The sequence below is a fragment of the Hyaena hyaena genome, unplaced genomic scaffold, assembly GCF_003009895.1.
Source record: "Hyaena hyaena isolate Hyena2069 unplaced genomic scaffold, ASM300989v1 scaffold_31, whole genome shotgun sequence".
Lineage (NCBI taxonomy): Eukaryota > Metazoa > Chordata > Mammalia > Carnivora > Hyaenidae > Hyaena > Hyaena hyaena.
In genome coordinates this window covers 265052-291179 of record NW_024080664.1, presented here as the reverse complement: position 1 = coordinate 291179, position 26128 = coordinate 265052, and the positions used below count along the sequence as shown (strand labels likewise).

Here is a 26128-nt window from a genome sequence, read left to right as displayed (position 1 = left end):
CCCCACCAGCACCCGCCTGGAAAAGGAGAAGTGGATATGTGACCTGAACACAGCCATCGACATGGCCAAGAGCGTGGGTGACCCGTCCCTGGCGCTGCCGGGCAGCATGCTCTGCCCTCCTCCCCACAGTGAGTTCCGGCCGGGACGCCCCCTGGGGGGGCCCCCACTGCACCTAAGCAAGCTCCTCTACAGACCCCTTGTCTTGGTCAGGCCTCCTGCTGGCCCCATGCTCTCCTTCCACAGGGAAGGTTCTGGGCACCCCCAACACCAGGGGAGAGGAGGGGGGCGGGGAGGGCCCACGAGCTCTTCCGGCAGAAGCACCGTGTGATCTTGCTCTCCGCCCACTGCTGACCTAGGCCATAGGGTTCCCTGGTCTCCAAGGCCGCAGCCGGCACCGGACCCAGGGCACCCCCCACCCTGCCCCTGCCCGACTCGCCCCGTGCCCCCATCCTCTCTGAGCAGGGGGCCGACTCCTCCCCCAGGGTCCTCGGAGGTGTCTCTGGAACAAGAGCCCGAAGACGCTCGCGGCAGCCACGGGTCCCTGGAGGGGCAGGGCCAGCCCCGGGCCAACACCACAGTGCACGTGTGCTGGTACCGGAACACCAGCGTCTCCAGGGCTGACCACAGCGCGGCCGTCGAGGTGCGGCAGCCCTAAGCGCCCTCTGCTTGCGCTGGCTGTGGGCGAGGGGTTGGGCTGGGCAGAGCAGGGGGTTGGGGGCGGCTGCCAGGCCGCGGGCTGACCGTGACCATCAGGGCCTGTGCGGGCCCAGGAGGGAAGCTCGGAGCCGCGTGTGTGGGTGGAGCCAGGAGGGCGGTGTCCCTGGGGCTCTCCGGAAAGGGGATCTGGGGGGGGGGAGGGGGCGAACCCTCCCCTCCACCTCCATCACCTGGAGTGGCCGCTTCATACTCCAGCCCCCAGCCCCCCTGCCATTCGCTGTGGGTCTGGGGTCCTGTCGCACCTGGGGCAGAGAGCGCCCCCGTCAGCCGGGGCCCGAGAAGCAGGCCACCACCAGCACACCGGGACCCGCCAGCCCAGGGCGTAGAGTGCTGCCTGCCGGCTGGCACAGTGACCACGTCCCTGCAGGGCCCTCGTGAGCATCAGCTCCGACACAGGGCCGCTTGGGCCTCACCCACTGGCCACGCCATGCTCAGGGCCGGGGTGTCTCGTTGGAACTGTGCTAACTTGGCTCCCCGCGGATGGTCACGGCTGGGGATACTGAAAACTGGGAAAAGAAACTTCATGTCCTTCTACTTAGCAGCTGGGACCTCGCTCCCCACATCTGTAAACGTCCTTCCGTCAGACTATTAAATAGACTGACGGCCCAGAGCGCTGGCAAGGAAGCTGCCGCTCAGGGAAGTGTCGTCGAGGCCACAGCCAGGAAAGCTCACGGGGGCCAACGTGCGCTCGGGGACAGAGTCCCAGGACGCTAACTAGTCCCGGTGCCTTTTCTCCCGCAGAACCAGCTCTCAGGGTATTTGCTGAGGAAATTCAAAAACAGTAACGGCTGGCAGAAGCTCTGGGTCGTTTTTACCAATTTCTGTTTGTTCTTCTACAAAACTCATCAGGTAAGGGTGCTCGACAGCCGGGGCGGGGAGGCGGCTGAGCCCGTGGTGTCCCTGCTCGCCGCGCGCCCCCCCGGGGCACCCCGGTCAGTCCCGACGGGGAGGGCGCACCCGCAGAGCCACGTGCCGCCCCGCAGGACGACTACCCCCTGGCCAGCCTCCCGCTGCTGGGCTACAGCGTGGGCGTCCCCCAGGAGGCCGACGGCGTCCACAAGGAGCACGTCTTCAAGCTCCAGTTCAAGTCCCACGTCTACTTCTTCCGGGCTGAGAGCAAGTACACCTTCGAGAGGTAATCCTGCGGCAGGTGCCCCGGGCCGGCTGCTGTCCGCGCGGTCTCCTGCCGCTGCTGAGGGCGCCGGAAGCAGGCGCGCCGGGCCCTGGAAAGAAGGGCTGGGCGCCGCCTCCAGGTCTCGGCCCCGGTGCGGTCCCGCTGGCTCACGTCTGGGGTTGCCCCTGGAGCGGTACTTGGGCACAAGGCCACTGGTATGACCAGAGCACACCCTGAGCCCGAGCGAGCATCCTCCGAGCCTCTGACAGCCCGACCTCTCCTCCAGGTGGATGGAGGTGATCGACAGAGCCAGCAGCTCGCCCCGGAGGGCCAGGCGGCCCGGGGACGAGGCGTGAGGCCCGCGCTGCCCGAGGAGACAGAGCCAAGAAGCAGAGCAGGGTCAGTACCCCCCCGGTGACTGCGGGTCCCGTCTTCCCAACGGCCCCAGGGTGGCTGTGGTCTCCTCGGGACCCGGCGTAGGGCGGGGACGCCTCACAGTGACCCCTGGGAGGGTCGTCATCGCCTGGAGACCCAGCGCAGACCCCGGGAGGCAGGGCCTGCTCGGGGGTGGCAGCCACACCCACGCTCCCTGGCCCACTCTCTTCCAGAGCAGTGCCCCGCGGGGGCCCGACCCAGGGCTGGAACCAGGGTGGCCCTGCAGCTGCGCACCAGGGGACACGTGTCCGCACAAGTGCAGCAAGCGCTGCGGTGCCCGCCCCGCCCACCTCTGGAGGAGTGGACACCGAAGCTCCCGCCTGGCCTCCCGGGCAAGGGCCTCGGGTTTCTCGGTTCCCCGGGGCGTCCTCACAAATCCAAGTAAGCGGACACGGGCTGGCCGTCCATGCGAACGTGCATGCGCGTCTCCCCCGCCTCCTCTCTCCTGCCAGCAGGCCACAGGGTCACCCGGTGGCACAAGGATTCAGGAGCCGGGACCCGCCCGCCACCAGCATCTGACCAATTCAGGTTTTTATTGAAAGTGGCCGGAGCCTCTCAACGTTCTACGAAAACTAACACCTTAACCTCAGAACATTCAGGGAAGCAAGGAAGTTCAGTTTCTTAAAAAAAAAAAAAAAAGAAAAAGTCCTGGCTGACACGAGTCCTCGGGAGGAGACGCGGTACCTGGCGCGACACGAGGCAAACCTGCGCCCGGCACGGCCTCGGGCGGGGGAGGCGGCGGGGCTGCCCCGACAGTCTCTGCTCCTCGCGGCGGCGCCGCGGTGTCTGCGCTCCACTGCCAGGAGGGGTGTGGAAGAGGGACCCTCTGCGCGGGGCGGTGGCCGCGACCGCACAGGGGGCGCCACGCAAAGACCTTTCTCCCGGCTTCGCAAGCAGCAGCGCTTCAGCGGGATGACGTCAGGTGGTTCCTGTTGTGGGAAAACCTGCGGGGGGAGGAGCGGTCACTCCCCGGCAGGAGGGGTGCGGCCCTGGACAGTGCAGGGCTGCGGGCCCAGCCCGCCGTTGGCCCCGAAGGTACAGAGGAGAGAGGACGAGAAGCGGAAGCAGCAGCAGCCCCCGGCCTCACCTCTGCACCCGTTCCACCAGGTGCGCCATCAGCTTGTCCGAGATGCCAGGGCAGGACTCCTCGGCCAGGCTGAAGGCGTTCTCGAGCTCCTCCAGCGCGCCCACGCCGCTGCCACTCTGCCTGTGCTTCTCCTTGAGCTGCGGACAGACGGCCGTGGGCCTGACTGTGAGCCGCCGCCAGCGGGGAGCTCGGGACGAAGGCTGCCCGTCCGCCACAGGGCTAGGGTGGGCCAGGTCCCACCGGGTACCTAGGGCTCCAGCAGAGACCGACGCTGCCCCACCCCCACGGCCTGGCACTGTCACACTGCGGCGGGCCTGGCTAACCACGCGGCTTCCTCCCAACCAAGGGTCACAGAAATCCATGGCTCAGGCCCCTGGGACTTGAGAGAACAGCCCAGAACCCCCAGTGCACGGCACAGCCAGATCAGGGCGCCCGGACCCCTGGGCCCCACCAGCACCAGGGCTGCGAGCAGCAGACCACCCGGGCCCCCTGCCACCCCTCAGAAACTACAGGGAGCCTCCCAGCACACCCCGTGCAGCGGCCTCCACCTCAGGGCCCCCAGGGGGACCCCCCCCAGGCACACATCGCGCACCGCACGGGGTCTCCAGCAGCCCGGCCCTCCTCTCCGGCACTGGCCACCTCCCTCCCCGGTGTGCGACACGCCCGATCCCAGTGTCCCAGCCGAGCTCCACAGGCTCCTGGTCCTCAGCCCCCGACAGTCCCGCTCTTGCCACCTGCCCCTCCCCCACCTCCTCCCCTGCATCTCGGGTCCCTCCAGGTGGGAGCTCTCCTGGCTCCACCCAGATGCCCCCCCCAGGGAGACACCCAAGGGCCCACTCTCCTCAGGGTGGCTCTCTGCACCCCACTCCTCCCTCCCTGGGCTCCAGGCTCTGCTGTCACCTGGGGTGCTACTGACCCCCCATCAGCAGGTGACACACAGGGCCACATGACCACCAGGGAGTCACCCTTGAGGCCTCCCTGCCCCACCCTGACATCCAACACCAAGGACGGGACCTCCCAGGCGCTCTCTCAACAGACGACCATCCCACGTGTTTGACATTCAAAATAAAAGTCACAGTTTTTGGTCAACGCCATCCTGAGATCCCAAACCACCGCAGCGCGGGGGGAACCGGGGAGGTGCCCTCTCTCAGCCACTTCTGCTTCACTCAAAGCCTGGCCCCAGATCCAGGTGCAACCACAACGGGCTTCGAGGGGCCCGGAAGCCCCGCATGCAGGGTGGGGACTGGCCAGCACGCCTCCTCAGGACCCTCGAGGTCACACTGTGGGGGAAGCGCCTCTGCGCAAGTGCGGCAGCCCCGCCCCGGCCCTTACCTCTCCGAACACAGGCCGGACCAGCGTGGACAGACACTGGGACCTCGGCTGCCTCTTGACGGGCTCTGCAGACTGCCAAAGTCAAAGCCCCAGAAGGCGATCAGGGCCAGTGTGCCCCAGGGTCGGGTGTGCCCCCCACCCGACCCGCAGCCGGGTCCTACCTTCTGGGAGCCGTGCAGGGCTGTCCCCTTGTGTAGCTTGCTGTGGGGGCTCGGCCGGATGGTGGGGGGGAACGTCCAGATGGGACCCTGTTCTCCATCCTCAGCATCCCCGTCACTAGGGTGAAAGGTGAAGGGCCGCGAGGAGCATGGGGGGCAGGGATTTGGGGGTCCCAAGGCCCACACCTTCCCTAGCCTCCCCATTTATTTTGGAGAGAACCCCATGGCCCTCAATGCTCAGTAGGCCCGCCCTGGGCTCCAGGGGCCCAGTTAACCCCTCCCCACCCCCAGCCCAAGGCCCAGGGCCATCAGGGTGCATGCCCCCCGGAAGGGCCCCTACATGTCGGAGTCCTCGGAGCTGGACTCCTCGCCGTGCCCCTCAGACTTCCAGCGCTTGTAGCGGTCGATGAGCTCGGTGAGGAAGGAGGTCTTCTTGGTGTAGCGAGTGATGAACTTGTGCTTCAGGAGCTCCTTGGCAGTGGGCCGCTGCCGGGGGAGGGCCCAGGTCAGCCGAGCTCTGCCTTCACACTCCTGGAGCTCACAGCTCCCCCAGGGGACCGGACGGAGGTGGCCACTAGGAGGCTGGGGTGGGCCACATGCTCCCCACCCCAGGGGCTCCCTAGACCTAAGCCCCTGGCAGGACCCACTCTGCACCAGGAAGGGCTCAGGGTAGGGTGAGGCCGGGCGCAAGGAAGGGGCCTCAGGCCCCACCCCCTCCCACGGGGCTGTTTCCTAGGGGCCCGAGTTGCTCAGGCCTGTCCCCAGTCCACCCCCGGGCCGGGGCCCCAGAGGTCGCAGTGAGGCAGGGCTTACGAATCGGGGGTCTTTGTTGAGGCAGGCTTCCACGAACTCCTTGAAAGGCCTGCTGTGGTGGCCCTCCAGGGTGGGCGGGCTGTTCTTGGGGATCAGGAACAGGACACGCATGGGGTGGAGGTCAGAGTTCGGAGGCTCACCCTTGGCCAGCTCGATGGCCGTGATCCCCAATGACCAGATGTCAGCCTGGACGAAGACCCACAGGGGAGCGTTGCCGCTGGGGGTACCCTGAGCCCCGCACGACCCCCCACCCACCACGCCCCGAGCCCCACCGGCCCACCCACCTTAAAGTCGTAGGCTGACTGCTTGATGACCTCGGGTGCCATCCAGAAAGGGGTGCCCACAAATGTGTTCCTCTTGATCTGTGTGTCCGTGAGCTGCCCCGCCACGCCAAAGTCAGCCAGCTTCACGTCACCCTGCTCTGAGAGCAGCACGTTGGCAGCTGTTCGACACAGGATGGAGGGCGTCACCCACAGCAGCTCGCAGAGCCCCACCCTGCGCACAGCTGCTTGAGGGAGCTGGGGACACCGGCGGGGACCTTAGCTCTCTTCTCCATCCAGCAGGCCAGGCACCCAGGACCACTGGGGGGGGGGGGGGGCTGCACCAGGGACCCGCCCCGGTGCCTCCCGCCCCACAGGCCCTCCCAGTGTCAGCCTTTCACAACAAATCGCAAGAACAGAGCTGCCGCCCTCTTCTCCTGAACTGCAGAGCGGGCAGTGACTGACCCTAGCCCTCGCACCCCCAGCTGCCCTGGGCGGGGCTGGCTCCCACGGTGGGGCTGCTCGAGCCCACACGAGCAAGAATCCACACATCTGCTTTAAATAGGTCTCTTACGGGGCGCCTGGGGGGCTCAGTCGGTTAAGAGTCCAACTTCGGCTCAGGTCAGGATCTCACAGTTTGTGGGTTCGAGCCCCGCGTCAGGCTCTGTGCTGACAGCTCAGGGCCTGGAGCTGCTTCGGATTCTGTGTCTCCCTCTCTCTCTGACCCTCCCCTGCTCACGCGGTCTCTCTCTCCTCTCTCACAAGTAAATTTAAAAAATAATAAATAAATAAATAAATAAATAAATAAATAAATAAATAGGTCCCTTCCGACCCAAGGAGCAGAGGTGCTGTGCCCTCCTCACGGGTGCGACACCCTCAGAAAGTTCTGTTACTGGCAGGGTCTGCAGCGATTGAACTACAAGGGTCCCCATGTCCCAGACCCCCCAGCACCGCCAGCCGCACACCCCTCACAGCAACTTCCACCTCTCGCTCTGGCGCTTCTAGGGTTGGGGGGGGAGCACAGGGAAGAGGGACAGGGGCCGCGCCTCCAGGGACCTTTGATGTCTCGGTGGATCTTGCGCTCCGAGTGCAAGTAGTCCAGGCCCTTCAGGATCTCCCGCAGGATGGTGGCGATGTGGGTCTCCTCCAGGGGCCCGGGTTTCAGCTACATGCAGGCAGAGGAGGGACAGCGGGGCCTCAGGCACCCCCGCTGTCCCCACAGTCCCCAGCTCCTTGGCCTCTGCTTCCCCCAGGGGAGGGGTCACCCTGAGCGACTGGTGAAGTCAGATGCGGGGTCAGGTGGGAGTGGGGGAGGCTCTCGGCAGAGCGTCCTCTGCTCTCTCCACTGTCATGAAGGGGGTCCCGGCCACTCCTGCGCCTGTGTGCCTGGGGGCACTGACCTCACCTGCACCCCACGGGCCCAGGACGCCTGAGCACTGACCGGTGGAAACGGACCACGGTTCATTCTGGGGCTGAGAAGGCTCCTAACTAGCCGGTAACACACCGAGGCGGCCACAGACGGGAGGCCCACAGGAGCCGGGGGTCCTCAGGCAGCGGGTCCGGGGTTGCTGCCCCCGACCCCACAGCAACCTGTGTGTCCGCTCCTCCCCACGACCAGCCGCCACTGCTGCGGCCTGTGCCTCACCAGGTCCAAGGCGGAGCCGCCACCCAGATACTCCATGATGATCCACAGCTTCGTGCCCTGGGCCCAGAGAAACGCCCGTCAGCTCACGGCAGGGAGCAGGGAAGGCGGCACCGCCAGGCCAGGGCCCCAAGACGCGCACTTCCCGGCAGGGGACACCCAGAGCCCCGGTCCCTCGGGGACCCACTGCGAAAGGTCCCCAGGGGCCCCGTCCAGCCCCCCGCCTGTCACACCCCCAATGCGACCACCCTGTAGATGTGTAGATGGACCTGGTCCTCAGGCCGGTGCCCGGGTCCTCTGTGCCAGCGCCCAGCGGGAGCCAGGCTGCAGGCACCGCACGCCCGGCCAGCACTTGGCCTCTGGGCACCCGCACCCCAGGCATCCCCTGGGTGGGCCCCCGAAGGGCAGGGGGAGGCCTCCCAGATGCTGTTCCGCAGGGGCTGCCCGGGGCCTGGGGGAGGGCGCGGCCGGGCCGTGGGACGCCACCGCCACTTCAGGGCCGACCGGGTCCCGCTCGTGTCCTACCCACGGGCCTGTCCCGCCCGCCGTCCCCACGCGGGGGCAGACCCAGCCCGAGCCTCCCGAGCAGCCAGGCGGGGTGGGGGCAGCTGCCACAGGCGTCCACCCAAGTGCAGGCCTGGCACAGGCCCCCCCCCCCCCCGCAGGCACCTTCAGGTAGGAGCCGAAGTAGCGGGTGATATAGGGACTGTCGCACTGGCTGAGCACAGTGATCTCCTGCTGGATGTCCTCGATCTCGTCCTCGGCCTCCTCCAGGTCGATGATCTTGATGGCCACCACCTCCTTGGTGCGGTTGTCGATGCCCTTGTGCACCTCCCCAAAGGAGCCCTTGCCGATGCGGTCGAGCTTCGTGAAGAGCTCGTCGGGGTCCACGCGTGGGTGCTGCGGGGACAAGGGGCGGGCAGACGGGGGGCGGCCCTGCCGGAGGGCGCGGCAGCCCGAAAACGAGGAGCTAGGAAGCCCACCACGTTTTTTTTGTTTATGCTTTTTAAATCTCTACACCCAACGTGGGGCTTGAACTCACAACCCTGAGATTGAGAGTCACTCAGGCTTCTGACTGAGCCAGCCAGGCGCCCCCTCCTTTCTTCTTTCACCTCTTTTTCTCCAGGACACCTAGACGTGCCCTCCCCACAAAGGAGCACAGAGGCCTCGGCGCCACCCAAGGGACCAGGCTGTGGAGCAGGCGGAGAGGCCATGAGGGTCATGCCCACCCGCCCACGCCCCACACGTGGACACGTGGGGAGGAGCAAGTGAGGCACCAGGACAGGTTAAAGGGCTAAGTGGGCAGGAGACGGAGACGTGGGGTAGCGAGGCCGCCCCCCAGGACAGCGGGCACAGCGGGGACAGCGAGACCACCCCCCAGGACAGCGGGGATAGCAGGGACAGCGGGGACAGCGAGGCCACCCCCCAGGACAGCAGGGACAGCGGGGACAGCGAGGCCACCCCACAGGACAGCAGGGACAGTGGGGACAGCGAGGCCACCCCCCAGGACAGCGGGGACAGTGAGGCCGCCCCCCAGGACAGCAGGGACAGTGAGCCTGCCCCCCAGGACAGTGGGGACAGCGGGGACAGCGGGGACAGCGAGGCCACCCCACAGGACAGCGAGGACAGTGGGGACAGCGAGGCTGCCCCCCAGGACAGTGGGGACAGTGAGGCCACCCCACAGGACAGCGAGGACAGTGGGGACAGCGGGGCCGCCCCACAGGACAGTGGGGACAGCGGGGACAGTGGGGACAGCGGGGCCGCCCCACAGGACAGTGGGGACAGCGGGGACAGTGGGGACAGCGGGGACAGTGGGGACAGCGAGGCCGCCCCACAGGACAGTGGGGACAGTGCGGACAGCGGGGCCGCCCCACAGGACAGTGGGGACAGCGGGGACAGTGGGGACAGCGAGGCCACCCCACGGGACAGCGAGGCCGCCCCACAGGACAGCGGGGACAGCAAAGACAGCGAGGCCACCCCACAGGACAGCGGGGACAGTGGGGACAGTAGGGACAGCGAGGTTGCCCCCCAGGACAGTGGGGACAGTGAGGCCACCCCACAGGACAGCAGGGACAGTGAGGACAGCGAGGCCGCCCCACAGGACAGCGAGGACAGTGGGGACAGCGAGGCTGCCCCCCAGGACAGTGGGGACAGTGAGGCCACCCCACAGGACAGCGGGGACAGTGGGGACAGCGAGGCCACCCCACAGGACAGTGGGGACAGCGGGGACAGTGGGGACAGCGAGGCCGCCCCACAGGACAGCGGGGACAGCGAGGCCACCCCACAGGACAGCGGGGGCAGCGGGGACAGTGAGGCCGCCCCACAGGACAGCGGGGGCAGCACCCAGTGTCGTGAACCACGGGCCTAGCTGGCAAGAACGCAGCTGTGCGGCCTCTTCACACACAGCTAGACTCGGAGGCGCGGGGGGGGGGGGGGTGGTACGGGCCCTCGCTCGGTTCCCCGCACCCCCGGAAGTGCCCGAGCAACAGTCTATGCTGCCAGCCGGGTCCCTGCACGCCTGGAAGCCACACCCCTTGGAAGTGGCCTCCCCGTCCGGTCCCCAAATCAGTCCTCGAGACAGCTCCAGCCGCACCCCAGCGGGAGCTGAAACCTGATGCTTTCCTGGCTGTTCCATCCCGGAGACGCAAGCACCACACTCACTACCGCACACAGTCCTGTCCTCGGCCCTCATTCAAATAAAGCCTGAAAATCAGCGCCCAGCGGTCTGAGCACCAGGACACGGCCGCCAGAGGGGCGTCTGCCCGTGGGCTGACCCTCCGCGCGTCAGGGGCTGCGGTGGCTCAACACAGGCGCTGCCTGAAGGATGGACCGCCCCTGCGCGCGCGTGGGTCCCCCCCCGCCCCCCGAGAACAGCACACTCTGAGGACACCAAGCAGCTCACTGTGTCCTCAGAGACCCAGCAGCAGTCCCCACAGCCCCAGTGACGAAGAGGGCCAGGTGCCGCGGGGACCCAGGTGGGGCCTGTGGAGGAGCTGAGGGGGGAGCCTAGCGTCTCATCCAAAGGCAGAAAGGGGTTTCCGAGGCCCCGAGACTCGGATCCACCAGGACGCACCTCCCTGCAGAGAGGCTGCTCCCACGGCCCCAGCACCCATCGGCGACAGGGCGTCTTGGTGCCGATCTCAAGCAGCTGGGTGTAAGAGGAAAAAAGTACAGCGTCCCCTGCCTCACCGGCACGAGGGAAGGCCCATCCCGCGGTGGCGGGTGCCCCACGGTCCCGAGGAGGAGAGCCCTCCACGCAGACTCGGCACCCACCCTGGGCTCTCCCCCCCGCAAAGCTCCACATCATGCCTGACTGGCTCCAGATTAAGACCACGCGTCAAAGGAAACTTCCAATTAGCCACTTTCCTGAGGTGTGCGACCGGGAGGGAGGGGACAGCACGCAGGCCCGCACGTGAGCACGGCACGTGGGCAGCCCGGATCCTGAGCACCCGGCGAGCCAGGAGCCCGGTGGGAGAGCTGATGCGGGGGGCCGGGGGCGCCGAGCAGCGCCTCAGCACAGAGTCCCCAAGGGCGGGCGGGCCGGCCGGTTCAGGCACGTGGCCCTTCCTTCCTCACCAGAACCCGCAGCCCAGTGTCCGAGCCAGTGCGTGCAGGGGACAACGCGCAGCGGGGACGTGCGGCCAAGCTATCGCCGACTCCCCACGGCGAGGCTGAAGGCAGGACACAGACAGCTAAGTGCCACTTAGGTCCCTCAGGCCCAACGGCCTGCCACGCATGTTCTGAAGAAAACCAGGACAGGTTGGGTATGTGGCTCCGAGTCACAGCCGCTCACGGTCTTTGGGTGGGGGGAGGGGGTGATCACAAGGCCAGAACCCACCCGAACCCGAGAGGAGGGCCTGGCAGGGCGTGCCCTCTCCCAGCTCCCGGCCCACGCGCTCGACCAGCCGGCGCCTCTCTCGGCGAGCGGGTGGGGGACGCCGCGCTGGGCCGGGACACAGCCCCTCCGGCGCCTGCTCCTCCCGCATCGGGGCCCAGACTGCACCGTCCCGGGGGCTCCTTCCGCTGACTCCACCGTCAGCGCCCACTCGGTGGCCGGGACGTGAGTCCTCCACGCCGCCAGCCTGCCCCAGACGTGCCGGCACAGCCCTGCAGGGCACCCCGCAACAGCTGTCCGGTAACTTCGGTCCAGCCGGTGCCCTAACCTCGCGTCCCCTGTCACTGAAGAGTCCCTCTCCTTAGGTGGCCTCAGTGAAGAGCTAGAGGAGGAAGGACCGACGCCAGGCAGCACCAATCAGCACCGCTGCCTTGGCGGGTCCCCCTCCCACCCTCAGGCCATCTGCTGGCCACAGGTCCTGCTGCTCTGCTCCCCTCAGCCCTGCTGAGGACACCGTGTCCCTCTCTACGCAGAGCCCACACAGCAGCCCGACAAGGGAACCCCCAGACGGGGCGCTCGCACCCCCACTGCTGGGAGAACACAGTGGACCATCAGCCAGAGTTCCAGGCTTGGCAGGGAAGGCGGGGAGCCCTGACCCCCCCCCCCCAACTCTCATACTCCTTGAGTCTCCCCCACCGCAGGCCAGTGAACTCAGCAGTGTGACAAGCATGGCCCTGGCTGCGACCCTGACCCTACCCACAAGCGTACTGCAGGGGCCACCTGTCCCCAGCCCCGCCAGAAGGCAAGGCAAGTAGCGCCTGGGTCTGGGGGCCTCCGGCTGCTTCCCCAGGCAGCGCACAGGGTCTGGGCCAGCAGTAAGGGCTCGGCCAGCCCAGGCGGGCGGCACCCCTGTCCTCCAGCCCTGAAGCTGCCAGGTCTGGGGCCGCTGCCCGGTGATGTAAGGGGAGCGAAGCCATCCCAACCACCACAGGACAGGTGGCAGCCCGGGCGCCCTGCAAGCAGGACAGGAAGGAGCCAGGCCATGGGGTGGGGGTTGGGGGGTGGGGGTGGCTGGGGAGGGGACGGCGAGGGCAGGAGTGCAGGCGGTGGGGTAGCATGGCGCACTGCCCCAAGCAGGGAATGCCCCACGGGGCCACAGTGACAAATGTCTGTAAAGAAAATGACACAATGACAAACTCCCTGCCACTGGCCTCTGAAAGGACAAAGGGGGCTTCCTTCCTGAGGGGTCCCTTCAGATGTGACCTGGATGCCGAGGGCCCACACCAAGCACCGTCTGCACACAGGGATGGGGCGCTCACAGCGCCGATTTCCGGGACCCACAGGGGCCACTCCCACAGCCTATCTTTTCCTTCCTGTTCTCCAAGCGGGGAAAAAAGTATGGCAAAGAGTATTTCTGATTCACCTTGAGAAGTGAAGCCGTGAAGACAGACACATCCTGCCACTGGACTGCGGGACAGCTGAGAGCGTCCCCCAGGGACACCAGGATTTGGAGCCTGGATCTGTCACTTTCTAGGCAACTAGCTTCTCTAAGCACCGAGGTTTTAATCCCAGAAAACAACAGCGCCTGCGTGAGAAGGCTGACGGGAACTGCAAGAGCCACACACGTAAAAGGTGCAGCGCACAGTGACACATCCGCTGAGTAGGTAGATGTCCCGTAGCCGCAGTGGTTATGTTGTTCCCAAATCAATTCATTCTTTGCCCCTGAAGCCTGGAAATCAATGCTGAAGCCCCTAGGCGTGGGTTCAGGGCGGCTGTGCAGCTTGGAGTTGGAGCCGCGGGACTGACAAGGTCTGATAAGGTCGCTCAGCGAGTCCCTAGCTTGCTTCTCAGGGCTTCCTCTGAGGCTTCTGTCACTGGCGGGAACCAGGACCGGGAGGTACGGCAAGTGAGGCCCTTTCTGGGCGCAAACTGTATCCCGCGGCTCTTAAAAATAAGCCAACTTTTCTCCGCGCATCAGTCACGTGACTTCCAGACACACCGTCAAAGGCTAGTGAGGAACCCGCTAGCTCCGCTCCTTCTGCGGGCACCCGCACACACCACTCTCGGTGCGGATGCCAGCAGAGGGGGCCCACCACCCCGCAGCCGCCCGCCCGCCCACGGGGGACACAGCCAAGGCGCCAGCGCCTAAGGAAACCCGGCTTCGCTCCAGCCTCCATCGCCTGGTTTTGAGGCGACATTTTGGGGAGGGGAAACCGCCACCAGTCCCAAGCTGGCTGCCCACCGCTCTCCCAGCGCCAGCAGCGGGCCCTCCGCTGCCCTGCAGGGTCCCCCAGAGCCGGCCAGGTGGTTCCGGGTCAGGAAGTGTAAGAACTGGGCGCTTCTCGCCCAGCTGACAGGCTCTTCAGAGCAGCCCTCCCCAGCTTCCCCGCCAACACACTGGGGCTGCGCACTCGGCTCTCCCGACACACCCACTCACCCGAGAGCCGCTTCCTCGGCTCCTGCCCGGCGTCGAGCGGGGACCCCGCAAACGCAGCCACCCGGGTTCCCAGAGAATCCCACGCGAGCCGCCTGGCCCGCTCTGCCCCCCGGGGTCGCCTCCGCACACCGTCCGCTCCTGCGCGGGGGGCTGTGCTCTGACAAGTCTGTGCGCGTCTGCCCCCCAGAACTCCTGCCCCCTACTCGGCCCACGGAAGTGACCACAGGGTGCCCGGAGGGGCGCTGTCCCCTCGGCGCCGCACTCCTTCCCGCCTGCTCTTTTCAGGAGAGAAGCTCGTAGGTGAAACAAACGTCGCGTCCGGCTCTCCCACGTCCGGGGGCGGGGCAGGCCCGCACCCCGACGCGCACCCCCGACCCAGAAACCACCTTACCTGGTTGGCAAATCCCCTGAGGTGAGCCATGTCTGCGAGGCCCTCGGACCATCCGCTGCGACCCCAGGAGGCCCCTAGATCCTGCCTCGAGGCTCTGGAACCCGGCTCCCCCGCTTCAGTCAACTGCAAGGACAGCAAGCGCGCTCAACGCTGATGCTCACGGTACGCGGGGCTCCCCCGGCCCAGGCGCCCCCGCCCGTCTCGTTCCTCGATGGCCCCACCAACCGGGGCACCCTTCGAAGCCTCTCCCGCCCGCACTCTGGCCTCTGACCTTCCACCAGGCCCTCTGCCAACCCCCCGCCCAGGGCCGGGTCCCCGAGCCCTTTCACGCCCCTCACAGACCCTATCGCCGAGCCCCGCCCCCAGCGCGCCCCCCCTCCCCGAACCTCGCCCCCAGCGCCCTTCCCCCCGCCAAGCCCCGCCCCGCCCCCAGTTCCCTCGGCGCCCTCCACTAGCCCCACTGCCCGTACTGCCCGACACCCCCCACTGCCCGGCCCCCTCCCCAACCGCCACAGGCACGGGCCCGCCCGGCAGCGCGCCCACCTCCGGGGGGCTCCATCCCGGCCTCCCCCGGCCCGCTCCTCAGTGCCCACGAAGGCTCCCACCCGCAGCCTCCTCTCGCTCGGGGACGCCCGGGCCCTCCAGCCCGCGGAGGAGCGGCAGTGGCGGCGGCGACCGGAGAAAGCCCAGCGGCGGCGACGGCGAAGGCGGTGCGCGGTGTCGTGGCCCAGCGCGGGGCTCTCTGGGACACCGAGTCCCACCGTTCGTTCCGCCCTCGAGTGCCCGCCGACACTGGACTACAAGTCCCGGCAAGCCACGGGGCAGGGCGGTGTCGCGGGGCTCGCCGGGACTCGGAGTCGGGCTTCCTGAGCAGCTCTACACTACGTCTCCCAGCAGGCCGCGGGGCGGGGCGGGGCCGGGGCGGAGCCAGGAGGGGTGCAGCGGCCTGGGGTTGGGAGGCGGCCCTTGGGCATGCGTCCTCGCACCCGGGGACTCCCTCCGCTTCCCGCCCCCCCTTCCCCGTCCACTTCCCCCGTTTCCCCTGCCACCCCCGTCTGTCCCCCCTCCTGGTCCCGTCCATCCCCCCACCCTCCGTCACTCGCCTCCACTCACCCGTCCCCCCTCCGCCTTGGGGAGCCTTCGGATGCCGTCTTGGAGCCCCGCGCAGTGCAGCACCCCAAGTATCCGTGGAGGGTGGGACGGAGAAACCGACTGAGGAGGCGCAGAGCCGGGGATACTATCCAGCCTGCGGGACGCTCCGGCCCCGCGGCAGCACGGATGAGCCTGGAGGGCGTTATGCTGAAGAAGCCGGATACGAAAGCCCAAATAGTGTCTGGTTCCCGTTTGCGGAGCCCCTGAAGGAGGCGGATTTACCCAGAGAGCGGACGCGGGGGACACGAAACGGGGGGCTACTGTTTCATCCACAGAGTCTGTTTTGCAAAGTAAAGAGTTCTGGAGATGGACTGCACGGCCATCTAATGTACTTACAACTGTTAAGATGGTAAATTTTATGTGTATCATGTCACACAAAGTAAATAAAATACAATAAAATAGAAAAGGAATTAAGTTCTGACACATGATACAACATAAACTTTTAAAGCCATTACGCAGGGCACCTGAGTGGCTCAGTGGGTTAAGCACCCCAGTCTTGGTGAGTTCAAATCCAAGTCCTGTGTTGGGTGGGGAGTTCAATCAAAGTCCACGCCCAGCATGGAGCCTATTTAAAATAAAACTACAGCAACAAGAACACACTACACGGGACATAAATCAGTCAAAAGAGGCAAATACTGTATGATTGCACTTACATAGGCATGGAGAATAGGCCAGTTCAAAAGACAGAAAGTAAAATAGAGGCTGCCAGGGGCTGAGGAGGGGGAAAGGGAATTATTACTTAATAGGGACAGAGTTTCTCCTGGGGTGATTTTTAAAAAGTGCTAGAAATAGATACTGGAAATGGTTACACAACATCACAAACTCAGGAAACGGTGAGATCGTCACCAGAGCCAAAACCAAGAGTTATCTGCTTAACTCACTGAGCCACCCAGGCGCCCCTATGCTTATGTATTTTAATACAACTAAGAAAAGCAGTGATAAAATAAACTTCAACAAATTTTTAAATTTTGCTTTCAGAAAGACACTGTTGAGAAAAGGAAAAGACACACTACAAGGCTGGGGAAAAACAATGCAAAGCATACAACCAAATATAAACATACACACCTGTGCACACATGTATGCATACAAAATACGTATGTATACTTTATATAGTATGTAACAAATATATACAGAGCTCCCCAAACTCAACAGTTAGAAAACAACCCAATTAAACAAAACTGAGAACAGGCTGGAATAGACACATCCCTTGACCGGGGTGGGTGAGGAGCACCTGAGCGGCTCAGCTGGCGAAGGGTTGCACTCTTAAGTTTGGCTCCGGTCATGATCTTGTGGTTCGTGGCTGGAACCCCGAGCTGGGCTCTACAGTGACAGTGCAGACCCTACTTGGGATTCTCTCTCCCTCCCCCTCTCTCTCTGCCCCTTCCCTGTTCATTCTATCTCATAAGTACATAATTAACCAGTCAAGATGGATGAATGGCAGCAGCGCACGAACAGGTGCTTACCATCATTGGCCACCGGGGAAAACACACTAAGCCCCAGTGAGGCACTGCCCACATGCGGAGGGGAACGGCTAAAATGAAGTCCTGATAATAGCCCGTGCCCCAATTTTCCCAGGAGTTTTCAGTTCCAGCGCTGAAAGGCCGCATCCTTGGAGACCCTCCCCCGGAGGCGGAGCTGAACGGCGGGTCACCCAGGGGGAGGATGAAGAACCCAGAATCTCCTACGTCTCCGTGGGGCGAGCGCAGAACGGCGCAGCCACCGGGGACAACCTCCGGCTGGTGCGCCGGCCACGAGCACCTGGCCCCGGGGTGTGACCCCGCCTTCCTACTCCCGTCCTCCTCCCGGAGAAGTGAAGCTACCTTCACACAAACACGAACACGAGTGTTGCAGCACGTCTGTCCACCTGCCCCGACGCGGAGACGCCGCAGATTCCCACCGCAGGCGAGGTCCGTCCCACCACTGGGCGCGGCGCACTCTCCCGGCCCTAACGGCGACCTGCGAGAGAAAGAAGTCAGCCTCGAAGGGTTACATAATAGTAATTCCATTCAGGTGGCTTTGTCAAAAGGACAAAACAGTAGGAAAGGAGATCAGTGGTTTCCAAAGGTGGGGACCGCCTGCAGCCCGCAGAGGGACAGCATGTTGGAACTTTTGCCGCGTGACTAACTGCTCGGTGTCCTGATTGTGGTGGGCATGATACAAACCTGTACATGCACTAAAATCCATTCGACTGCACACGGAAAAAGGCAATTTCACTGTAGTTTTAAATAGAGATTTTTAAATTAACAATTCCTTAACATCAAACATGGAGGCACATGTGCACGTGTGTACATGTGCATGATTTCATGCGTATGACTGCACACAGTGGGTTCACATCAAGATTCCAAATCAGGGCACCTGGTGGTTAGGTTGGTTAAACAGCCGGCTTCGGCTCAGGTCATGATCTCACGGTCAGTGAGTTCCAGCCCCATCAGGCTCTGCGCTGACGGCACATGGGGCTCGAACTCACAAACTGAGAGAAGTCAGACGCTTACCCAACTGAGCCCCCAGGCGCCCCGAAAAAAACAGGTTTTAGAACTAACGCTGACTGGGGCGCCTGAGTGGCTTAGTCGGTTGAGCGTCCGACTTTCGCTTAGGTCATTGATCTCGCGGTTCGTGGGTTCGAGCCCCGCGTCAGGCTCTGTGCTGACTGCCAGCTCAGAGCCTGGAGCCTGTTTCAGAGTCTGTGACTCCCTCTCTCTCTGACCCTCCCCTGCTCACGCTGTCTCTCTCTCTCCTAGAAATAAATAAAACATTAAAAAAATTAAAAAAAAAAAAAGAACTAACGCTGACTGTGTGTACACATGGGGACTGTTGTGAACTGATGCGGTATTGGGACTGGACTCGGCGATGTGGATGTTAAGTCTTATTTTATTTGCTGTCCTAACTTTCCAGGCACATGGACTTCAGGGACCAGATTTAGTCTTGTATTCAGAAAAACAGGCTTAACTGTGTCTGCTGACTTTGAAATCTAAGAACAGTGAGGATTGTTTCAAAACAACCCATTCAAGGGGCGCCTGGGTGGCTCAGTCGGTTGAGCGTCCCACTTCGGCTCAGGTCATGATCTCATGGTCTGTGAGTTCGAGCCTCGCATCTGGCTCTGCGGACAGCTCGGAGCCTGGAGCTGCCTCGGATTTTGTGCCCCCCCCCACCTCTCTGCCCCTCTCCCGCTCATGCTTTGTCTCTCAAAAATTAATAAACATTAAAAAAAAAAACCATCCATTCAAGAAGGCCTCAGGATCTCAGGAAGGTGGTTAAAGTAGAAGAAAAATCACTCCCCTCAGGGCAAAAAAAAAAAGTCTGGACAGGGCCCATTAGCTTTGTGTCCCTGTCCATGCCCTCAGCCTGACTCAGGTGACTTCCCGGGCCTGCCTGGACCTGCTCCCTGTCCCACCCAGGCAGTAGGGTGGGGGCCCTGACTGGCCCTGGGGAGATGACGGCCGGCTGCCAACCTGAGTCAAGGTCACAGCAAATCCTCATCTTCTAAGACTGACTTTACATTTTGGACACATTGAAACCCACTTTGGTGAAGACCCGTGCGTTCAGGTGCCTGCCCGTTAGCCACCGGCCCCGGCCTCTGCCCGGCTTCCCGGTCTCTCTAGACACACGCTGGGTCGCGTCGGGCTCCACACCAAAGAAATGCCTCCGTCACCCTGTGCCCACTGGGCAAGCTCAGACTCGTCTGGTGTTGGGGTCCCGGCGGCGCGGTGCCTCGGGGACAGTCCTCTCCCTCAAAACGTGACCCAGACACAGAGCTTTAAACGTGCCCCCTCCTGCTGACCGGGCAACAGCACTTCCAGGCATCAGCACCAGGAAAAGAGGCAGGCGTGCCTGGGGGCTCAGGCAGCGGAGCGTCCGACTCGACCCGGTCTCAGCTCAGTCCTGATCTCAAGGTTCTTGAGACAGAGCTCTGTGCTGACAGCCTGACAGCGCGGAGCCTGCTTGGGGTCCTCTCGCTTCCTCTCTCTCTGCCCCTCCCCCGAGCTCACTCGCACGCTCATGCACTCTATAAATAAATAAATAAATAAATAAATAAACAAACATTTTTAAAAATGGGCACAATTTAGCTCAAAGGTGGAAAAGTGGAAACACCGTAAACAGCCGGTGATACTAACAATGTTACCTCCGTGTAACGTGATGTACCTCCACGGGGCGCAGTGCAGGTGCCTAACTGTTGTGGACAGCACACCACCGTGGGCGGGACGGCGCTCAGGAGGTGGGTGGGGAAATGGAGAAGCTGCTCCCCTCGCAGCCCAACCCCTTTCTGTCCTCCCCCCTCCCCAGCTCTCCCTTCCTCCCCCCTCCCCAGTGGACAGAAATGTATAGAACATTTACAATGGTCAGTTGTCCGTGAGCCAGGTTGTGAATCTTTCATGCAAATTCTTTATATTTTTTCTGCACTTTCCAGAACTTATCAGTGACCCTGTATCACTTATAGACTAGGCTCCCCCTGGCGGAGGGCAGATCAGCTCCCTCCCAGGAAGCTCTCCCTGCTCCCCTGCGCTCCCCTGAGCCTAACAGAGGGGAGCTCACAGCTGCTCTAGCAAAATGCCACAAACCGAATGGCTTAAAGCAACACCCGCATTTGACGGTTCTGAAGGCAAAAGTCTGACCTGGGTCTCATTGGGCTGCAATCAGGGCTGCTTCCTTCTGGAGGCTCCAGGGAGAATCTGTTTCCTTGCTTTCTCCAGCTTCTAGAAGCCACCAGCACCCCTTGGCTCACCCCCCTCCCTCCCCATCTGCAAAGCTAGCCTCGTGGCCTCTCTCTGACCCTGCCTCTCCTCTCTGAGCCAGCCCTCCTTCGTCCCAGTTACAGGGACTCTTGCAGGGCGCCGGGGGGCTCAGTCGGCTGAGTGTCCGGCTTCGGCTCAGGTCAGGATCTCACGGTTCGTGGGTTTGAGCCCCGCGTCGGGCTTTGTGCTGACAGCTCAGAGCCTTGGAGCTGCTTCAGATTCTGTGTCTCCCTCTCTCTCTGACCCTCCCCTGCTCACGCTGTCTCTGTCTCTCTCTCTCAGAAATAAATAAAAAATTAAAGAAAAAAAGGACTCTTGTGACTATTGTGGCCTCGCGTGGACGATGCGTGGGGACCTCCCCGCCTCAAGGTCTTCAGTCTAATCCCACCTGCAAAGTTGCTTTTGCCACGTGAGCAGCACACGCGCAGGGATTCGGCAGAGCACGTCTTCGGCACCAGCCCCTCAGCTAGCACACCGAGCGTGGATGGTGCACACAGTCACACACATGCACACACACACACACACACACACTCAGAGTACACACACATGCAGAGACACACACTGGGGAAATTTTCCCCAAAATTGAAGAGAAATGTGGATTTTCGGGCTAGAGGAGGAAATGAAGCCTTGACCTAACACGTTGTAGTACATTTTAGAATTCTAAGCATGAAAACAAGTCTTAACAATGGAGAGGGCTGGATGGCATCACCCAGAAAGACGTGTTGAGTCCTAGCCCCGCACGTGTGAATGGGACCGTATTTGGACAAGGAGTCTTTGCAGAAGACTTTGCAGAGTCAAGTTCAGATGAGGTCTTGCTGGAGAAGGGGCCCCGGGACAGGAGGGTTTGGATGCAAACGGGGAGAAGGCAACGCAGCAGGACAGAGGTGAAGCCCCCGAGGCAGCTCTGTCCACACCTGGGCTCCCGACTCCTGGCCTCCAGGCCGTGAAGGAGCCTGTCTGCTGTTCTAGGCCAGGTTTGTGCTGCTTTGTCAGGAGCCGGGGAGGTTAATAAAGATTAACAAAGGAGAGGAGGAAGGGTCGGAGCAGGGAGGAAGATGGGGGGGACAATGGAAGGGTGGCTTGTGCACAGAGACCGTGGGCCGCGTCTGCCTGTCGTGTTCAGAGCGAGGCCACAGGCGTCTTCAAACACGCAGGGAGTCCGGAGTCTGGGATGGACTGGACGGCATCGCCCAGAAGGACCATGAAGAGGCAGGGGACACAAGGAGCAGAATCGCACAGAGGTCAGCGAAGCGCGTGGGGAAGTCGCGCAGGTGTTGCCTGTGGCACCGGAAAGCCCGCAACGACTGCCCCGGTTTGAAATGGCGCCCCAGCCACGTCTCGTGCTCATGCCCTTCGAGAACAGCACTGGAGGAAGTGGAGGAATTGTACAAGTAGGGAAACCCTCAAATACGAAGAGAACGGCAGAGAAGGAGACAGAGACGAGAGATCTGAATGCTCTCCACCACCCTGTAAGGGAAAGAGAGGTGGGAGGTGGTGCCTGGCTCAGCACATGTAGCTGTCAGCCCAGGGCACTGACGCCCGGTAATGAGCAGCCCTGGGATCCCAGCAGCTGGCGGCAGCCCAGGCGGCTCCTGCAGGCACCCTGTCCCCCCCCCCCCACAGACATTCCCCTTCCTGCCCCTGCAGGCATGGGGGGGGCAGCCTTCTCTGGGACAAGCGCCTTCCTGTGGCCAAGTCAGGAGGCAGAAACACGCCGTGGCTCCCCCAGCTCCCGCTCATTCACGGCCCTCATCGCCTCCTCACGTTCCGTGGCCCCGCCAGACATCGGGGTCCGGGAGGTGCGCCTACCCCGCACACGCAGGCGGGACGGTGAAACGCCGCCGCCCTCCGCCAGCTCCCGGGGTGTCTGCGGGTCCCCGCCCGGTCCCCGCCCCACGGCCACAGCCAGGCTGGCCGCCTCGCCCACGCCTCCTGCCCCCAGGACAAAACCAGGCCGGACTCTGTCCTCCGGAGAGACTGGCCTGAGGCACCCAGCTGCGGGCACCTCGAGGGTGGGGAGGCCCAGGGGACGGGTGTCTGGGGAGGGGCTGCCTCGCAGCCTGCAGACCCCGGGCGCCTCCCTGAACGCCGCTCCTGGTGCTGCCAGCCAGACAGGGACCCCACCCGCACCCCAAAGCGGGAGGCCTGACGAACCTTCTCAGGGGAAGCCAGACTGTCCCGGAAAAGGGCCTCCTTTGAGGTTTCCCAGGAAAGAGGCGGGACGCCGGCCGGGAGCCGCTGGACCTCCCTGCCGGGAGCACCTCCCTCCCGAAAGGGGAGGACAAAACCATAAGGAGAAGTGTGGGCGGGGAAGGGGGCAAAACGCCCCTTAAAGTTATAACCCTCAGAAAGAGAGGACACTGTGTCCATAGCACGGAGGACAGGAAACCTTGTTAAGGCAACGAGATCAAAGAATAAGAAAGAAGCGTTGGAACAGAAACACAGGAAGATAAAATTCAGGAACCCTTCCAGAAGGCAGAGCCAAGACAAAGAGATGCAGCAGAGAACATGGACGGGTTGGGGATGGGACACCAGGAAGCTGGCGCCACCCACACAGGGGTGAGACCCACCTACATGGGGCAAGAAGATGGGGCGCCTCCAGGACAGGACAACGGACAGATGCACTTGGGACAATGACGGATAAGGACAGCAGGGCCACACAGTGCCCGTCAACCGTCAGCTCCTGGCACACAGCAGCCGTAGGAGGGGAGGCTGTCCGGAGCTCCAGGCAGGGAAGTCCGCGAACAGAATGGCTGCGACAGGCCATGTCCCAGGTGAACCTGAGGACCAATGTCTGTGATGTGACCACATCGGGGCGATGAAGGCAGGAGCGAGGGGTGAGCCCGAGAAGGCCCGGGCCAGAGAGCGCTCTAGGAGGGGCGCGCCTGGTCCTCCACAGAGGCCATCAGCCTGATCCAGAACGCTGTTTTCCTGATGGTGTCACTGGGGAGTGGAGGGCTGGGCCAGGGGCCAGGGGCCCCAGAGCTCTGGGTTATCTTGCTTTGGGGCACAAGTGTGCACCGCAAGGCCACCCCCCGGACCTGAGGGCTGTGAGCACAGCCCCCGCCTCCCCTCCCCTGTCCACCCAGTCCCGGGAAGGGAAAACGAGAAGGTAGAGCGGCCAGGAAGTAGGTGCGGGGTTGGGGGCCAATTCCTCACCTTCCACGCACGTGTCTGACAGAGGACACAGAGTGGCTCGGGGCGTGCGTCGTCACGAGGGCTGGAGACGGGGTGTCTGGGGAGGCGGCCCCGGGGACACAGCTGCTTTTCACCAAAACCTTGTAGAGCTACTGAGTTCTTTAAATCATGGACGCGCATAATTTTCGTTGAAGCGCACAATAAATGCAAAAAAATGCACGAAAGGAGAATTCACCGCGTCAGGTGTGAACACACGCGTGGAGTAGGTGGGAGCACGAGGAGTTGAGGCAGGCCCGCCGTGGTGCGTCCGGACTTGGACTCAGGCTCAGGGGTCAGTTTCAAAGTCCTGGAAACACCAGCCTCCTCGGCCGGAAGTGCGCAGACTGCCAGCCCAGGCTGGAGAAGAACAAGAAAAGGAACATCTTTCTTACCAACGCCCACGAAACTGGCTTGTTTTCAAAGAGAGAATCTCTCTCTTTTTTTAAGTTTATTTACTTATTTTGAGAGAGAATACCACAGGTCAGGGAGGGGCAGAGAGAGAGAATCCCAAGGAGGTTACGAGCTGTCAGCTCAGAGCCGAGCGTGGGGCTCGAACCGTGAACTGTGAGATCATGCCCTGGTGGGAGTCAGGTGCTCAACCGACTGAGCCCCCCAGGCACCCCCACAAAACCGGATTTTAAGCGCCACCAGAAGGGCAGAACAGACCCCCGCAGCAGGTGCAGGACGGCGGGTGGGCAGCCTGGGGAGGGGATATTTGCAACATTTATAACAGATAAAAGATTAACGCCCAGAATATACAAAGAATATGGACAAACCAATGCGAAAAAATGAATACCCTGAAGGAAAAGGGCTGATTCTGTGTCTAGGAAGTTGCAAGAGCTCGGGTGGCCGGCAGACAGGTGCCAAGTCGCTCAGGTCCCCGGGCAACCAGGGCGCACGCGCAGTAACTCGGCTGTTCACTGGGCTGACGATATTCGCTTAAAATTTTTTTCTAATGTTTATTTATTTGAGAGAGGGAGGGAGAGACTGCGAGCAGGGGAGGGTCAGAGAGAGAGGGAGACACAGAATCTGAAACAGACTCCAGGCTCCGAGCTGTCAGCACAGAGCCCGACGCGGGGCTCGAACCCATGAACCCTGAGATCATGACCTGAGCTGAAGTCGGACGCTCAACCGACTGAGCCCCCCAGGCGCCCCTGGAAACACTTTATAATTAAGGCCGAGGGCGCTGAGTGGGCAGAGGGGCAACGGGCCTTGCGGGCGGATGCGGCTGGCCCGGCTGAGTCCAACGTGAGGCCACCCCAAGCCCCCTCCCGAGGCTGAAGCCCACCCTTCCATTTGTGCAGGAGGGAGGCCGGGGGCCCCGGGTGAGGCATGTAGACACCCTGCCCCTGTCCCCTGGGCGTTTATCCAGCACTCACCCCAGTGTATACAAAACCCTTCTGTCCGGGCTCTGATCCCTCCGGAAGAATAACGAGCTGCTAGGGAAACACAGGGAGCGGCCGGCCCAAGGAGCCATGTGGGTAAGCGGTGCTCACAGCACCCCCAGGCCTCAGCCCCAGGAGGCTTCGGGGTGCTGCGTCTGCCCCCCAAGCCCCCTCCGGTCACCCCTGCTGCAGGATTGCTGTGGAAGAATGGGGAGGGATCGCCCACCCAGCCAGCTTCTGCCTGCCAGACGGCCTTCCTGAGGGGCAGCAGGGTCACCTGCCGGGCAGCCCTACCTGCCCCCCACCCCCCCATGCTGCCCTGCACCGCCTGCGCACCCTCCGCGCTCACCTGCTTTGTCCCTGGGGAGCCAGCCCCCTGCAGACCTTGCTCATCCCCCCAAGGGCCCCCAGGGGTGTTCCCGTCCGGCAGCAGCGCAGTGACCGCATCCAGGGCCTGGGCCAAGCCACAGATGTTTGCAGATTGGTGTCCACTTGTCCACTTTATTAGCTTCTGGGACTCTTTAAATGTCTCCAGGGTTCAAGGGTGTGTACATTTCTGGTCAGTCTCCAGCAGCTGCTGGGTGCGGTGCCCCGCTGAGCCCCCCGCAGAGAGGCTGGTGCCTGGGGGGCTGGCCCCTCCTCTGTCTCCTCCTGGTAGCTCAAGTCCATCACTCCCTTTATGTCAGAGAACCTTGAGGGTATCCCATCGCCATGGAGATCACTAACGGCGGGCACACCTCCTCGACCTCCAGAGAAAAGGGGCAAGACCGCCCTGGGGTTTGGAGTAAACCTGAACCCCCAACGACAGCGCCCCGGGGGTCCCCAGACAGGGACGGAGGGCCAGAGTCGCAGCAGCCCCCACTCGCTCAGTCCACATGGGTGCAGCGCCCCTGAGTCCAGGAGGAGCAGTGCACCTGCTGAACACCTGAGCAAGGGGGGGCGGGGGGGGCTGAGGATGGAGACGGGGGGGCTGAGGACGGGGGGGGGCTGAGGACGGGGGGCGGGGGGCTGAGGATGGAGACGGGGGGGCTGAGGACGGGGATGGGGGGTGGGGGGGGCTGAGGACGGGGGTGGGGACTGAGGACGGGGGGCGGGGGCTGAGGACGGCGACAGGGGCGGGGCTGAGGCACCCGGAAGGAAGGCGCGCTGCGCCCCGTATACATGCAAAGTGATACTCAACTAGGATGTCTACGGTCGGTGGTGCTTTGGACTCCGAGAGGGTGGACCGCTTTGCGAGTGGCAGGCTGTGTCACACGGCGCAGGGACCCAACCTCATGTCCTCCTGACCCCCTTGTCCTCAGCTACCCTGTAGGGACCTGCTTGGCACAGAGGGTGTGAGAGTGAGGAAGACTGTAATGCAGGTGGGGGTGAGTCAGGTCGCAGGAGAGGGCACCTCTGATGAAATGTTACATGAGCAGAGCTGTGAAGGTAATAGAGCACACACAGCAAGTGCAAAGGCCCTG

At 63.2% G+C, this 26128-nt stretch overlaps 2 protein-coding genes across 7 annotated transcripts in view; one reads left to right on the top strand and one right to left on the bottom strand.

Annotated features, from left to right (window-relative positions):
* FARP2 (FERM, ARH/RhoGEF and pleckstrin domain protein 2) overlaps nucleotides 1–2674 on the top strand; it is a 104866-nt gene extending 102192 nt beyond the window's left edge. For all 5 annotated transcript variants that reach the window (XM_039228533.1, XM_039228536.1, XM_039228535.1 and 2 more), the window contains 6 exons: nucleotides 10–128; nucleotides 483–640; nucleotides 1459–1566; nucleotides 1701–1852; nucleotides 2118–2207; nucleotides 2439–2674. In XM_039228533.1, the coding sequence (XP_039084464.1) occupies nucleotides 10–128; nucleotides 483–640; nucleotides 1459–1566; nucleotides 1701–1852; nucleotides 2118–2187 (607 nt within the window). In that variant the 3' untranslated portion in view covers nucleotides 2188–2207; nucleotides 2439–2674. The remainder of the gene's footprint in view (nucleotides 1–9; nucleotides 129–482; nucleotides 641–1458; nucleotides 1567–1700; nucleotides 1853–2117; nucleotides 2208–2438) is intronic.
* A 108-nt stretch (nucleotides 2675–2782) lies between these two features.
* Nucleotides 2783–14931, bottom strand: STK25 (serine/threonine kinase 25). 2 transcript variants are annotated; one of them, XM_039228538.1, is made up of 12 exons: nucleotides 14827–14931; nucleotides 14222–14344; nucleotides 8228–8458; nucleotides 7562–7618; nucleotides 6973–7081; nucleotides 5941–6098; nucleotides 5657–5842; nucleotides 5184–5329; nucleotides 4847–4961; nucleotides 4686–4757; nucleotides 3354–3490; nucleotides 2783–3210 (listed from the first exon to the last, which is right to left on the bottom strand). In XM_039228538.1, exons 2-12 carry the CDS (start codon nucleotides 14249–14251, stop codon nucleotides 3171–3173), a joined length of 1281 nt encoding a protein of 426 aa, XP_039084469.1. In that variant the 5' UTR covers nucleotides 14252–14344; nucleotides 14827–14931; the 3' UTR covers nucleotides 2783–3170. The 2 variants fall into 2 exon arrangements, with proteins under 2 accessions (XP_039084469.1, XP_039084468.1); XM_039228537.1 differs by having other exon boundaries at nucleotides 14765–14923.
* Between the last annotated feature and the right edge of the window lie 11197 nt (nucleotides 14932–26128).